General features: G+C 39.4%; 1 protein-coding gene across 2 annotated transcripts in view; it reads right to left on the reverse strand.

Annotated features, from left to right (window-relative positions):
* LOC133954753 (chemokine-like protein TAFA-5) overlaps positions 1-15,801 on the reverse strand; it is a 61,403-nt gene that overhangs the window by 25,692 nt on the left and 19,910 nt on the right. The window contains exons 2-3 of one of the 2 annotated variants that reach the window (XM_062389236.1): positions 14,150-14,299; positions 1,289-1,416 (exon numbers count right to left, since the gene is read on the reverse strand). In XM_062389236.1, the coding sequence (XP_062245220.1) occupies positions 1,289-1,416; positions 14,150-14,299 (278 nt within the window). Of the gene's footprint in view, positions 1-1,110; positions 1,417-14,149; positions 14,300-15,801 lie in introns of those variants that run through there. The other variant, XM_062389235.1, reaches the window with a different exon arrangement.

Here is a 15,801-nt window from a genome sequence, read left to right on the forward strand (position 1 = left end):
AATGGTGCGTGTGTGAGATAGACAGTGAAGGGGCAGGAGAGAATAAGGCATGTCTCTGAATGGTTGATGATTCTGTGATTTATTTTAGATTTGAATATGACCGAGTTTGGTTGTGGTGGGGGTGGCTCCCCTGTTTATTAGAGGGTTTATTTAACTTTTCTCAAATATAAATGTCAAGAAACATAGATATCCCAAATGGTTGACTCTGCGTTAGCATTGGCCCTCAAAGATCCAAGAAGGTTTAACCCGCTGGGCGGGGGATATGCTCCATGTTCAGATTTGTATAAATATGGATGTAAATGTGTAAATACCGGCATTAATGTGTTTGATCAAAGAGCAGTGTACAGTGAAACTTTAAAGACCCATTTGACTGGTAGTTTTATGTAAATTATTTATAAATATTGTTACCATGAGGAATTATCATAATAATGCAGCGAAAATGGATGTTATGACAGCTTGACAGCCCCAGCCCGACAGAGCCTTTATAAACCGTGTGTGAGACTTGATAGTCCTATTACACAGGAAGTACAACATTTGCATCTATGGCTTTAATGTGGATGATAAAAAGAAGTCTTCCAGCATTGTGTATCTGTACACCTGCCTTCTTCACAGTGACCACCAGTGTTGTGCAAGTTCACACCTCTCTTGAACTAGTTCAAAGTTCAGTTCACACAAGTAAATATGAATAGTTCACGTTCATAGCTCACCATTTAAATTCTGAACTAGTTCATAGTTCAGTTCATTTCATAGTTTAGGGTAGAAAGTGAGAATAAAGACTTAACTTGTTTTTTAAAGGAAACTTTGTCCATCACAGCCCATTGCCTTAAACTGTACTTCATATGTATCAATTCCTAAAATAAATGTTTTTTTTAATTGTTGCTAATTTTTGCCTGTTTATTTATTCATATCCTGCAAATAAAAGGCACAACAAATCATAGTGCTATGCCTTGCTATGAAACCAATTAGACCTTAAATTCTATAATTTAATAATATTTTATAAAATAAATGTGTGGACAGAGGACAAAGGTTTTTTGGGGGGTTTGTTTTATTTTTCTGCTGCATCTTTACAAAATGGCTTCATTTAAATAATGTAGGCTATGTAATATTGTAAAAAAAACATTAAATAAAAAAGAAAATGAAACATGAAAATCAAGATGGCTTAAGATAGGTAGGTTGTAAACTTTTCAGACAAAGTCCTGAAATATTACTTGGACAACTTAACAAGTACTCAGTCACACGAAAGACAGTGGATAAGTCTGGATCAGGTTAAGTTCAGTTCACTTCTCACCGTGGTGGTCTTGACTCGGCCTCCTGGTTGCGTGCAGGTCCAGCCCGACTGATTGACCAGGAGATCACAACCTTCATCGTCCAAACAAGGAGTCATCTCACACCACTGTCGGCTCCTGACGATACGAACTGAAGATGAATTGGAGAAAAGACAGGTGAGAAAATTTCACTCATCTTCTTTTCTATTTTGATGTTTCGTTTTCATTTTTAAAAACATGTCAATATGGCCCTGACTGTCCTCAGACTTTATCACAAAATATCTGATGGTTTTGTCCTCAATGTCACTGTTTTACACTTTAATCAGACAACAGCGGACAAATGACATAAGATAGTTTGAATGGTTTTGTATTTATATAGCGCATTTCTAGTCTTGATGATTAAATTTCCTTTAATGTTACAGCTTATACTCCTTTATTTTTTATAATGTTAATTTTCACACTAAATTATCTTAAATAGACTTAAAGCAAATTTAAAAACCAAACTCAGTCCTACATCAGAGGCATGATCCTGTTTACGATACACACCTCCTCCTCATCAGAAGCTATTTATAAATAAATAGGACATTCTCACAACCTCATTTGCATATTGTGGCTCCCCAATTGGCCCGCAGAGGGAGAGGAGGCGATGATGAAGAGGAGGATGAGTGTGTATAAAAACGATGAAAATAAAAGAATCTGAGGATGTTCATGGATATCCCAATTTTCCAACCCTGGTATTAGTCAATATCCCAAAACAGTCTCTGCATGTCCCACCATGCAGCTTGATGACGTAGACCCCTGATGGTGCAGACCCTCCTTTACAAACAACACCTCTCTACATTCACACCTCCAGTGTGTAACTCATGCTCTCGGTTTCTCATCGTGACCATATGCAATTATATAACATTTATGGACCTTCCCTTTCAAGAATTCTTCCCCAGATAATTAACATAAAAAACAGCACCTAAGAAAGGTCAAAGGTCACAGTGATCAAGCACACATGATTGTCCCCCTGGATCATTATTGTACAACACTACAAAGCAAAAAAACTGTCAATGCCTCAGCAGAAGAATATCAAACAAACATCTTACAGCAGTCAACAGTGTGTGCATCTAATCAAATACGGCCTCTGTACCCAGAGGGAAAAACATATGAGGGAGATCAGATGGAGATGAACCTGATTAATGAGAGGAGAGATGAGAGGAGGAAATATCAAACTGGGCTAAAAAATTAAAGACACATTTCCTGAGTAGAATATATACAGAATGTATGTCATCAGTGTAGTGGCTGCTAGGATTCTTCTGTATACACTATTCTCAAGTGAAAACTCGTTGCCCTCACTGTAAAGAATTAGCTCGAAAATACTAAACATGCGTTAAGGTCTAATGCATTGTATAGCTCACAATGTATACACATCAGGGTTTCCCCCAGCACTATCTTGTTAAGGCGGCCGCCTTAACAAGACTAGGGCCCCGCCTTGACTACCAATGTATTGAAAAAAAAAAAAAAAAAAAAAAAAAGTTGAAAAAAAAAAAAAATGGCATTGATAATACTCAGGTAATACTGTTTACAACATTAGTCGTGCCAATAAAGTTTTTTGAGTGTAATTGAGACGGCGACATCTGGTGGTTGATTATATTGTTGCATAGTCTATCATAGTCACCTGTCAATCTACCGCCAGTGACGTGCGGTGAGGTCAGTGAGTGGGTAGGCACTGAGTTCTGAAAGCCAGATTTCTCTAAACCTATATATTGTTAAATCAAAAACAATAAACAACAAACAGGCACGCACGGCCGATTTCAAATAAGTTCCTCCCTTTCTTTCTTTCTTTCTTTCTTTCTCTCTCACTCACTCACTCACTCACTCACACACACAGACGGGACGTATATGAAATGTCACGACGGTGACTTCAGGTTTGCCCGTAGCCTACTGTAGTTTGGTCTAAATGATTAAACATCGCATCCATCGACTTAACGGACCCGTCCCTCACACCGAGGGCAGAATAAACGTAAGGCAACAAGTCAAACCTTCGCCGATTCAAACTACCGGTACTACTTCTATTCAACTTAAAAATAAAAGACAGCATTCATCATTATGTAGGACTACAGCATAACGGACAGATAGGACCGCCTTCTCCAACGTGGAACGCCCTCTCCGTGCCTCTCCGCGGCTCCTCGGAGAGCTTTTCGTGCAGCTCTCCTTTTTCTAACTACACGTCGAAATGGCGGAGAGCCCACGGATAGCCCTTGGCTGTGATTGGTCCGCTAACGCCAGCATTTCGGAATGGAAACTTCCTGTTCCATTCCCTACATCACAATAAACCAAAATCACAACTACGACTCTATAATTAATGTGACAAGTGTGTTAAGCCAGCGGCGTTGTCCGGCTGACGGTGGCTGGTTAGAGCACTTACGGCACGTGTGTACGGTCACATACTGTTATAACGAACTTTCATAACGAGGCTAGCGGGCTAACCACCATGCTAACTGCGGTGGGAACAGCGCAAAAACCCGCTGACTTTAATCCCACGGCTCATGACACTCTCTCAAACACCGTCAGGTTAGAAGCAAGCACTTTAGATCGATACTAACTAACGGTAGTAGTTAGTATCGGGTGTCCCTGCTGACTGTGTGTGGAAGCTGGGGGGAAGCTAGCTGCCTCCGTGTAGCTTCAAGCTGTTGCAGCTGTTGAATTAGCAACGCAGTTTGGAAACAAGACCGGGGAACCGCTGCGTTAAGACACGATAACATAAGCATTATGACCCGCTGGGTGTCACTTTATTCAGCAAAAACTGTCGCGTCATCAACATCCTTTTTCTGTTAGCTGCCATCGTTCACTGTGTGTGAGGAGCCGGGAGGACGTAAATAAACCAGCGTGGACTTCTTCTATATACCTCATGAGGTAGGCTTCTCTAAGCTCGACTTCAGTTGCGCCATCTACTGTTCTGGCGGTGAATTGTTTTCACAACAAAAAGGCTCGTAGAACTATAAATCAAAAAGGGTCCGTCCGCTCCGTCAGTCCGCAACGGACTCGGAGTAGCATACATTGGCCTTAAGCTGCGTAAATGTCTAGTAATATCTCGATTTTAATTGGTCCATGAATGATATGTAACGTAAAGGCTTATGTGGCATACCATTTACGTAAATAAGGCACAAAGAATGATGCTTATTTGCGTACATGTTAAATCATACAGAATCAGGTGCGCATGCGCGAAAACTTTTTTTTTCTTGCCGTCCACAATGAATAGGCGGTTAATTTGAACGGAATCCGACATCACAAACTGTCATCTTCCGAGGCAGCTTGATTTTTCTTAAAAACCGGCTTAAACCCTATTTTGTAGTGCCTGCATGTTTTCCACAACATTTGTACCTACTGTTGTTTATTTATATTGAAATAAACAGTTGTTTATTTCATTCATGCGTACTGGCATCTTTGAGCAAAATACCCCCAAAAATTTTCGCCGCGCCGCTACGCGCCGCGCCAACAGCACCGCCACCTGCTTACCACCTTGACTGAGACATTTACTGGGGGAAACACTGCACATGTATAGACTTTGCATGCCATTCAAATTAGTTTACTGTATAATCACTGAAGGACGTTATACTTGCCTTGGGTTTTTAAATGATCTGTTAATTGAAGCTTGATTTAAAAGTGAAAATTAGCCTAACTTAATTGAGGTAACATTACATGATGCAATGCAAGATAAACTTGCCTTTACATATAAAACATGAAAAACATACAATGACAAAACAGGATGCAATGAAACAGTGCGACATAATGTAATGTAATGTGACGTAGTGCATAGTAATACAGTCTTAAGACCAATTCATGCTTCTGCATCAAAGCTAACCGTAGTCTAAGTTAGGGCTGCTCGATTAATTGAAATTTAATCGTGATCAAGGTCAGAGAGTGTTAGGGTTGCCATCATTAAGGGTTTGAATAACCGGGCACCGATATCCTGGTTTCACGGAGGAATAAGATACATGCCGTCATAAGTGTTAACCGAAACCGGAAGCGATTAAAAAGCATAAAGCATCGATTTCAGAATAAGGGCACATTAATACTTGTTTGAATAATCGTGGTTATGATTTTTTCCATAATCGAGCAGCCCTAGTCTAAGTGTCGATGTGTGCCCTAAGCAGAGCCCTACACTGTACCCTGACTTGAAGCTCCCCAAAAATGTAACAATGCATGGAGGCGACCCAGAACACATGAGCTATGATTGGTCCGCTTGGTAGCATCGCATTTTTGGCAGACTTGCGACTATTTTTAAACTGAGTTGAAGGAACGAACACGGGCGATATCTTTCTTTCCTTAGTTGCAGTTCCTTAAGATAAACGGATTGCTCTCCAACATCGATCAGCTCCAACTCCAGCACGATCCGCACTAGAGTTTGGGTGGTGTAATTGCAGCGCGACTCACACACACACACCTACGCACAACGATGAATGCTCAACCCATGTAGCATGACATTATGTATCACATAGTAATATGACATAATGTAACATGATGTGAAACAATGCAACACAGTTATCAAATACCATAGTATTATATAAATATAATGTAATAAAATATAAAATGAAATGACATGACAACCTTATACAGTATTAATATAATGGTGAGAACAGCAGGTATTCTCTATAGAAGTTCACCAGACACTCACACACACAAGGATTTCCTGCTGTTAGTGCGATACTTTCCTGACCCAGTCACTGCCATCATTCCAACATTGCCCTCTTTCCCTGCACTGAATTACACTCTACGAGCTCAGCCTGGGGAAGGATGAAGAAAATGAAAGTCTGCTCAGGCCTCTGATACATAACCAGGTAATCAGTTCTCCCTTTGGAGCAGCCGACTACTAGTATGATTGTGATAGCCTTTTAGCCCCCAATTATCAAACCAATTTCCTATTGAACAACAGGAGCTCCTCTCAGCCATGACACTTAATTAAATTCTCCAACTGCCTCACACTTTTACTGAGATGGAGAAAAATAAACGCTCTGGAACAAGAAAACACTTCTGCTGCTCCTTAATTAATTCAAGTTATTTTTAGAATTTAGTTTAACAGTTCACATCAAATGACAGAAATGTTGTGCAAAAGGAATAGTAATGAGATGGATATCAGCATCATGTATGTGTGCGAAGTTCAGATACATTAATATCTAATATATTAATGCAAGCTTTGCACAAACACTCAACAACCACGATCCATCCTGTTGAGCATGATACTGTTAACTGAACCTGGAAGTCATGTTGCTAATGTAGTATATTCTGTTACTTTTAACCTTAGTATGAACCAGAAATCACATGTTTAAGCATGCCACCGCCATCTTTAGACTCTCAGTAGTTCTTCTATGCATTTCTTGTTAGTTCTCTCCCCTAGGGTATGATCTTTGACCCCTTAATGGATGAGTGTAGAAAATTGGTTTTCTTCTATTAAGCACGAGGCATGATGTTATGAATTCATCCTTACATTTACATTTTATGTGTTCAAACAGATGTAGTCATGCACCTCTCAACCATGGGATGTGGGATGTTGCCATGGGCGTAGGCAACTCCTATATATATTGTATGTTTGACGCCTGCAAAGTGGGCTTCACTATTGGCGTGTGAATGTCTCCGGATTTCTAGAGTCCGTCCTGACCTGTGAAGACTTCTGTGTAATAAACTTTAACTATACAAGCAAGTTCTAGGTCTGCGGAGAATTCTTCCTTCAGCATCAACTTCACCATCATCGACCTCTCGGCTGCCCAAAATATACGATACTAACTTAATTGCTTGCTATGTAAGGGAAACGGTTGAAGATGGAACAACTGAAGTATATGTGGAAACTCAACCTAGCAAAAGCAAACTATGGCATTGGATGGGGCAAAGTAGCTGAAGACAGAAACAGAAACAGAGTGTAACAGAGTGGAATGTACTGCTCCATCTCAGTGGGGAATTGAGCTTGATAAACCCAGTCCTGGAACACACACCCTGAACAAAAGGAAAGCAAAGCAGGCTGGTACAAACTTGTTTATGGTTGAACTGCCCACTGATCTACTCTGGATCTGTCCTGGTACAGCCCCGATGGCGAGTTTTGGGAGATGAGAGAGACTAGTGCTCTGTAGCAGCCAGTACAGGCCGAGGCAGTGGGGGCTTCAGTCTGCTGACTGAGTTGAACGTATCTTCTTCTATGTCCTTGCTAAAAAGACAGCAGTGGTCGGCAACTATGTCAAACCAATGACAGTTCTTCTACTTCACCATAGAAGACTGACACCTACATTCATGGGTGTCTGATCTCCATCATAGCAGCAACATTCGTAGCATCACTTCCTCTTTACCAATTTGTTTTCAAAGTCAAAGCACAACATGTATATATATATATATATACATGCATATATGTAATTCAGCTTAATTGACAAAGCACTGCAGCAACAAAACATGTTGTGCTTTGACTTTGAAAACAAATTGTTTTTCAAAGTATATATATATATATATATATATATATATATATATATATATATATATATATGCCACATTGGTGAACTATAATTAAGCAAATTCAGTTGAATATTCTTTGGAAACATTGACTATAAAATCCTCATTACAAACAAACCAGAAAGGATGAACACAAAGTTTCTAAATTCACTCTGCACCATAGTCTGACGGGGAAAGAGTCTGAAGTTGCCCTGTTCACAGACAAATACAAGCAGGCAAGTTTAGAAGGGGCACTTGACCAGTTGGAATAATGTGTCTGTATGTGTTTTATGTTCTTGTCATTGTCAGGTCTGTTTTTTACGCAAATATTTCACCACCTTTCTTCCTGTGACCCCGCAGTGCAGCACTGTACCTCCTCAAGTTCCCCCTGAGACATGTTGGGGGTTTCAAAGAACTGGGTGGTGAGAAACAGCACTGCCCTGGTTATTGAGGGGACAACATGTAATCACCCGAGGCGAGGATGGAAGCCGACAGCAGCCGCACCATTTGATGATTTATCTTTCTCCGTCATCATCCCAGTGCATCACAGGATTGAGTGGCCAAACCTGGCGCTTCCCTCCATAACAACTCCATTACCTCAGCAGTATCTTAGTGTTTTATCAGACGCCTCACAGCGAGGCTGTAAATGCGGCTGTTTCCGTAAATCATCTGGAAAACTGAACACAGTAATTCTGAGAGAAAAACAAAACACAGAGTGGATCTGATAAAAGTAGCCAACTAGGACCTGAACAAATCACGCTGATTTAACTGAGCAGCCCAAAATCCAAGGTCACAATCATTTTTGATACATTTTATTATTTTTTTCTGGTCAGCATTATAATCTTATCTGATTAATGGACACAATCTCCAAAATACAGGTGTACCCCTGATGAACTGGATGAACAGACGAACATATATTAAGATAATGTTTTTGGCTATAAGAGCAGTCATCATTCATAAATCCACCCAACCGGGGTCAACACAGTCTACTAAAAGAGGTAGCTTTGCAATTCTAAAATTGACTTTGTTTTTAATCTAAGAAATATAGCATATAGTTATTCTTTACTGTCCCTAACATGTATGTCTTCTGACCAATAAGATCACAGGACGGCTGAAGGTGTTTTCCGGTATTAATTATAGAAAACAGTCAGAAACAGAAAATAGGCTTTCACATTAGCAAACAGTGTGTAATGGAGATACAGTGGATTAATCTCAGGTACCAGTGAACACCTGAACACCTGCGAGTGCTGCATCACCACGCTGATTAATGAACGACCAAAACGTAGATCCATCCACCGCCGCTCAGCACAGTTCATTTATCCAAAAAGAGAGGAGGCCATTTTGTAATCGCCACATTCATCAAAGACAGGGTCCAGAAGGAGGGACGCTGTTTTGTCCCCAGAGGACCAGATGAACAGAGAGGAAGGAGAGGAATGAAAAGAAATGAGGCAAAGAAAATACAGATGGATGAAAGGGAAAAAATTAAAATGGTCCTACAGCATGAACAAGAAGTTGACACAGAACCCATTAATACTCAACATGTTTTGTACGCCTCAGAGAGGAAAAGAAAATCATCTCATTTGATCAACTTTTAAATCTTTCCTTCATTCAATTTTTCCCTCTCCTTTTTGTCCTTATCAGTTTTTTTTACGTCACCTTTATTTCACTTTGTATAATACATTTTTTCTCAGAGGTACAGAGAAAGACTATGATTTAAATATAATTATTGTTATAACTCACAAATAGCCTCCATAGAATCTTACGTATACACATGTCTGTTTCAAAGTTGGCTGTAAACATAGCCCAAGTTATAATAAGTCTTTTCTTTAATTACATATCTCATAATCATAAATTGTCAAAAAAATTGTAAAGACAGATCCCTTGATTAAAAGATAAACCTACAAATTGGATGGTCTTAATTCAATTATAAGATCTATAATGTAATCTCTGAATTATCAGATTATGAGATAATTTTCTCATATTACAAAGTATAAATTTTGCGATCTCAAAATAAAATATCTGTAAATATGAGATCAGAATAAATTTATGGAACTGTGTTCATACAATTGTGTGTTATTGAAGTCATCATTTTAAATCATTAAGAATGTATATATGAATATTATATAACCAATATTTACATAAAGCCTGTCTTGGTGAACAAAGCCTTCTCAATGTTCGCGCTTCAACTTCAGCATACAAACTTTTTTTTCTGAACTATTTTTCTTTTCCTCTCTTCTGATGTCAGGAATCAACAGTTGACTCAACAGAGTCCCTGAACGCACCGCACCGCTTCTCTGCCCTTTTTAGTTCATCTCCACGTAATGAGAGATAAAAAGGTCTCATCTGTTGATTTCCCCACACTGCCTCACAGCCTTGTGGCATTTTTTATTCAACTCTCTCAGTCTGATAATATTAATGTCTGGAGTAAAACAGCAGCAGGTCATATTAGTTTTTTTCTTTCTCTGCAGCTGTGTTTGAAGCAGAAGATGTGCATAAGAAACATCTGCTAACATGCCAGTTTTTAATGGTTCCTCTGGACGATGCAGCCTCCCTGTGATGCATGCTTGGATTTACCCTATCCAGAGCGGAACCTGTGCACAGGAGCAAACACTCAGACTATTGTTAGGTATTCCAGCCTGAAAGTGAGCGCACGACTGAGTTTGGCAGTGGGAGCTCTGCTGGTTGGTTTCAGGAAGCAGAGCCTAATAATACAAAGCTAGAGAGCCTCCGATCCAAACTGACATAAATACCAACATGCAGCGCTCAGAAACTCAGGAAAGGTCATTAAGATCCAGAATCACGATGTCTGCCGCTGAAATCTTTGTTTCCTTTCAACATTTCTAACCTGTGACTGTAGCTTGGCACCGACCGCACACTTTGTTTTTAATATTTTTAGGCAAAATAATACTTGACTCACCAAAAAAAAAAAAAAACACACACACACACACACAGACATCAATATATGTATATATGTAAATGACCGCTGGTGACATGCATTCATATTTAATAATGGAAATGTAATTTTGACTAATGACTATTAAATATACATTTCTATTAATTAAACTAGCTTACAATATTTAAAGCTGATACATTTAGAATCATCTCCACCAGCTACTTCCAATTTGCTTTAAGAATTGTAGAGCTTCACCGATAAGTCAAATTATCAATTAGTTACATTAAAAACTGATCATATGTTGTACTCATTTTTCAAGCAAAACATTCAGAGCATTGCTGTTTGTTACCTGGATGTTGGTCGGACCACACAAAACAATGCAACCCTCGGTTTCCAGATGTTGATGTTTTGTTTACTTTGGCCTTGTGACACTACATTTTTGTGTTCCACACTGAAACATTCATGAGACTTTAGAGTTTGTGATCCAGCAGATTGTAACAGCAAACCCAAACTGACATTCATACCGACATGCAGCTCTGTAAAGGTCACACTGAGACACAGATGAAAGACAAACTTTGCTCCAAATACCTTAGAAAGTACATCTTCCATCCACAATGATTTTTCACTTAAAACTCACATTCAGGCTCTGTGATGTAAGTTTCACTATATTTTAAAATACAATTGCCAACTATCCTGCATGGCTGGAATGTTCAGGTGTCCACATGTTTTTCGTTGTACAGTGTACCTCAACATAACTTAACTTCATCATTGCACTGCAGTGGTTGACCAGAAGCTGCTGATGGAATTAAGATTGAAAATGTCAGTGTCGTTGAGCTGGAAGATGGATCCAAGGAAAATTTCATTTCTTTCAACCAAGAAGACAAATCAAAACGCTTTCCATAACCTAAACTATAGGTCACTTAGAGTTTAAGAAGGTTTTAGACTGTAGGGAAATATAAAACAGGCTGCTGCTGTTGAGTCTCTGAGCTCAGAAAACAGGTCATAGCAATTAGCCATGTTTTCCCACTAAGTATGATGTTGAAAATATCATCCTAAGGCAGGAGAGACGGGACAGACAACAAACATAACTTTCTACCTGTTCAGATCTAACCACACGAACTTTAACCTGTTCAAATCCAACAGCTTTAACCTTTTCGAATCCAACCACAACCTTTAATCTGTTTGGATCCAACCACACAACAACTTTAACTGATCCGATTTAACAAAACAATCTTTAACCTGTTGCTCCGCAGATAAAGTGGTTCATCTACAGAAATTCAGGCTCTCCATTGCATGCTGAAGTGTCATTGGGCAAGATACTGACCCCCATATTAGCCTTTTTCAAATATTTGTCTAGGAAATAAATCTTACAAGCTCCAAGTTTAGCAATACTAAGACGAAAGCTCTAAAAAATAAATCAATGCACTTTCCCCCAAATTTGTATTGAAGTGCCATATGTTGTTATTAAACAAGCCAGACACCAATACATCAGTGTTCCGCTGGTAAACAAGATACAATTTTGATACTGATTATTTGAAAACATCTTGGTCAAATCTCACTCGGTGGACGGTGGACTCCAGAGAATCTTGAACTCAGCGAAACAACTTTTCACAGTCACTGAAAATCACCAGGAGTGCCTGTAAATCCATGCAGAGTAGACCCAGTCCCTCCAGCTGTTTACATCTTCTACAGATGGCAGAAACAGAGACAGAATAAAAAGGGGAAAGTGAGAGACAGCTGGTGATGAAATGCAATGAAACATTGAGCTGTTCCCATCTGGGCTGTGGCATTCTGAACCTCACAGTCCAGATAAAGAGATATGGAGGAGATGTTTATTTAGACTCGGAAAAGAATGCGCATACATTCTTGTTCTAACTTATTTGAAGAAAAAAGCTACTGACTGACACTCCTTCAAAACACTATATGTACACTGCAACGAAAACAGTTCCTGTCAATGTATGTTATAGAGCATTTCCTTTTCTTTGCTCTGTTTTCATTAAGTAGATAATAATTCTGTCAGTTTTGAAACAGAATATTAACCATACCGAATTAGCTATTAGTAGTTGCTGTTTGAATTGTACACACATATATAAATCCAACAATCAGAAAAACTTTAAAATGTGGGAATTCTCTGGCAAGATCTGGAGTGTGTTTTGGCTGCGTATATGTGTCTGACCATCAGGAGTCAAGTGAACTGGGTGCCATCTTTGGTGCATTCTGTTTAATATGTGGGACAAAGTTACTAACTGACTTCAGTTATTTCTACACTTACAAAATTTAAAGGGGTCTGAATACTTTCCGTACCATATATATATATATATATATATATATATATGTATATATATATATATATATATATATGAATATATATGAATATATATATATATATATATATATATATATATATATATATGGTACGGAAAGTATTCAGACTTATATATATATAGCAAGATAGGAGAGTCAATGTGTACTGCAAACAGAGGCAGGAATAAATCGAATAACTGCGGTTGTATGCCATCGCCAACCAGCGCAGTTTCTGTGTATATATTTCTTCATACTTTTGTTCCATATTCATATAAAGATCACTGTAACCTTTAACTTTGACAACTAAAAATAATCGCTTCATCTTTAAGTCCAAGTGACAACTGATCAAAAGTTGAAGAAATTCCCTCAAGAGGTCTTGAGATATCACATTCAAAAGGCCAAAAACACATTGACACTGAAATCGAATCAATAATATTGTCACATACACACACACACACACAGTACTTAATTTTATATGTCACTTCCTTTTTTACTATGACACTCTCGCTTGTCTCTTTCCTTTAGGTAACTTCTCACGTGTACTTCACATGTGTACTGAACTAGATTGGAATAAAACGACCTATGTTTTTGGAAATCTCAGACTGTTTTCAGTTATGCTTTTGGGTTCCAAGTTCCAGACTCACCCATTATGAATATGTCACATTCACAGTAAATGAGGTCACTGTGACCTTGACCTTTGACCTCTAGGTACCAAAATCAATTCATCTTAGCGCCCCAGTGGAATAAGATAGAATGTTTAAGAAAAACATTAACATACTAGGTGAGGTCACAGTGACCCTGACCTTTGACATTTAGCTACTAAGATCGAATACAAGCTCAAGTCAATGTTTGTGCCTCAGATTTTTCAGGGGTTGCATTCACACGGCAAGAAAAGCGCTTTGGGAGGTTATAGTGACCTTGACCTTTTACATTTGGCCACCAAATTCTATTCAGGTCATCCTTGAGTCCAAGTGAATATTTGTGCCAGATGTGATGAAATTCTCTTCAGGCACTCCTGATTTATTGAGTTCAAAACAATGCAAGGTCATGTAGCCTTGACCTTTTGACCTTTCACCACCAAAATGTATCAGTTAATCTTTGAGTCAAGGTGAATGTTTGTATTAAAGTTGATGACTTCCTCTAGCCAATCTCAAGATCTCAAAATGTGACACTTACTGTTCCTAGGAGTCTCCAACAATCAGTTATTAGAGGACGCTGAGCATCTCACCTTCGACACAGGCCGGTCTGGCTCGTGTCGTCCCGGCGATCTGCCCCTTCCTGCAGGCGCAGCGGGCCGTCTGTCGTGCGATGGTCCTCCTTGGTTGGCTGCTGTCCTTGTCCAGAGTAACAATCTCACAGGTCCCCGCCGCCAGCTGACCTGAGGAACGCAAGAAGGTAAATAATGTTAATATAATACATTTCATGACTTAGTTTGATATGCACACACAGACACAATGTTTCTATTTACGTTTCTGTTACTGTTTACTTCTCTTTTAATGCCTCGGTTTGAAAGTTAACAAATAGTGACAGCATTTGTGATTGTACACTTGTTCGTTGTTTAAGGGTCTTGCTCATAAACTGATGCAGGTTGAGATGCTTTGTGTGACTTTATGAAACCACTGAGTGGTCAGAAGATAAATAAAAGAATGGAGGTGTATCTCACAGGTGAACTTCTTTTAAATGCTTTGAAACCAAATCTATGTCCCTCCTAATCTTCACTGGACGAGGGTTCTATTCTGCTGATGTAGTAGGGCTGGGCAATATGACTTCAAGTCAATATTCCAAACTTTTACCTCAATCTGGTTTAATGAACGTTTGCTTGTCTGCTCGTCTTCGTCAGATCATAAATCAGGATCATTCTGGCGGTGTCTACGTTACCCCTCGTATTTTGTGTGAGGTATTTAAATTGCATGCTGGCAAAATTTGTGATTTTTTTTCAATGTGTTGAAATACGCGTCTTATAAACCCTAGAGTGAATCAAGCGTACACAAAGTAAACTTCAAGTACTGTAACTGTCCTAATAACATCTGATTATTGATTTTTGTTGAGGTGTAGAGTGAGCACAGGTCAGAGGGGGAGTGAGGAGGGAGGCCATGGGGCTGGGTGATATGGAACGGAATGTAGCAGAAACCTGACAGTTTATGAATGCAGGCATTGGGGAAAGACTAAACCAAATAACCAACATTAGCCAAATTAGGTCGGTGAGAGGTTATACATTTCAGTTTCAATACATTTTCTGGTTAATTGCCCAGCCCTATGGATGTAGTATGGATCCAAGCACCAACGTAATCATCCACCATGTGTCGACTCGTCTTATAAGACCTAAAACCCTTTGGAATCTCTACAATCGAAATTGAGAACATTTCGCAATAATTTTGCTACCCCCCCTGCTCCTATTCTGTTTGGCTTGGTTGTGCTCTTTCCCTTGTGTCTTTGGAGGGGGGGTATTTGGTTGCTGTAGTGACAGCAAAAGCCCCCCCTGCATACTAATTAACTGTCATCAATAGAGCCATGGACCGTTCCCTCTCCACAGATGACTGGGCCGACAACAACCAGGACCTCAGAGCAGAGAAAAGAGAGGGATCAGTTCTGTGAGACGGGGGTCAGCAGTGTCAGAAACATCCTCATCCACAACAACAACAGCGGATGTCTAAAGACGAGTCTTTTCTAAGAAGCACACACTTATCCAACAGTTCAACATCGCTTCTGATTGGGTAGTTGGTTGTTTTGGTCATAAAGTGAACCCTTTTCCAGCAGGCGAGTACCTGGAAGCAGGCAAGTACCTGGAAGGGAAGTTTGTCTTGTCCAATAAGATCTTAACAAAGAGGATATTGATGCGGATAGAGCACGTCAAGGTGTAATATGACCGGCAAGATAAAA

Source organism: Platichthys flesus, chromosome 6 (assembly GCF_949316205.1).
Source record: "Platichthys flesus chromosome 6, fPlaFle2.1, whole genome shotgun sequence".
Taxonomy (NCBI): Eukaryota; Metazoa; Chordata; class Actinopteri; order Pleuronectiformes; family Pleuronectidae; genus Platichthys; species Platichthys flesus.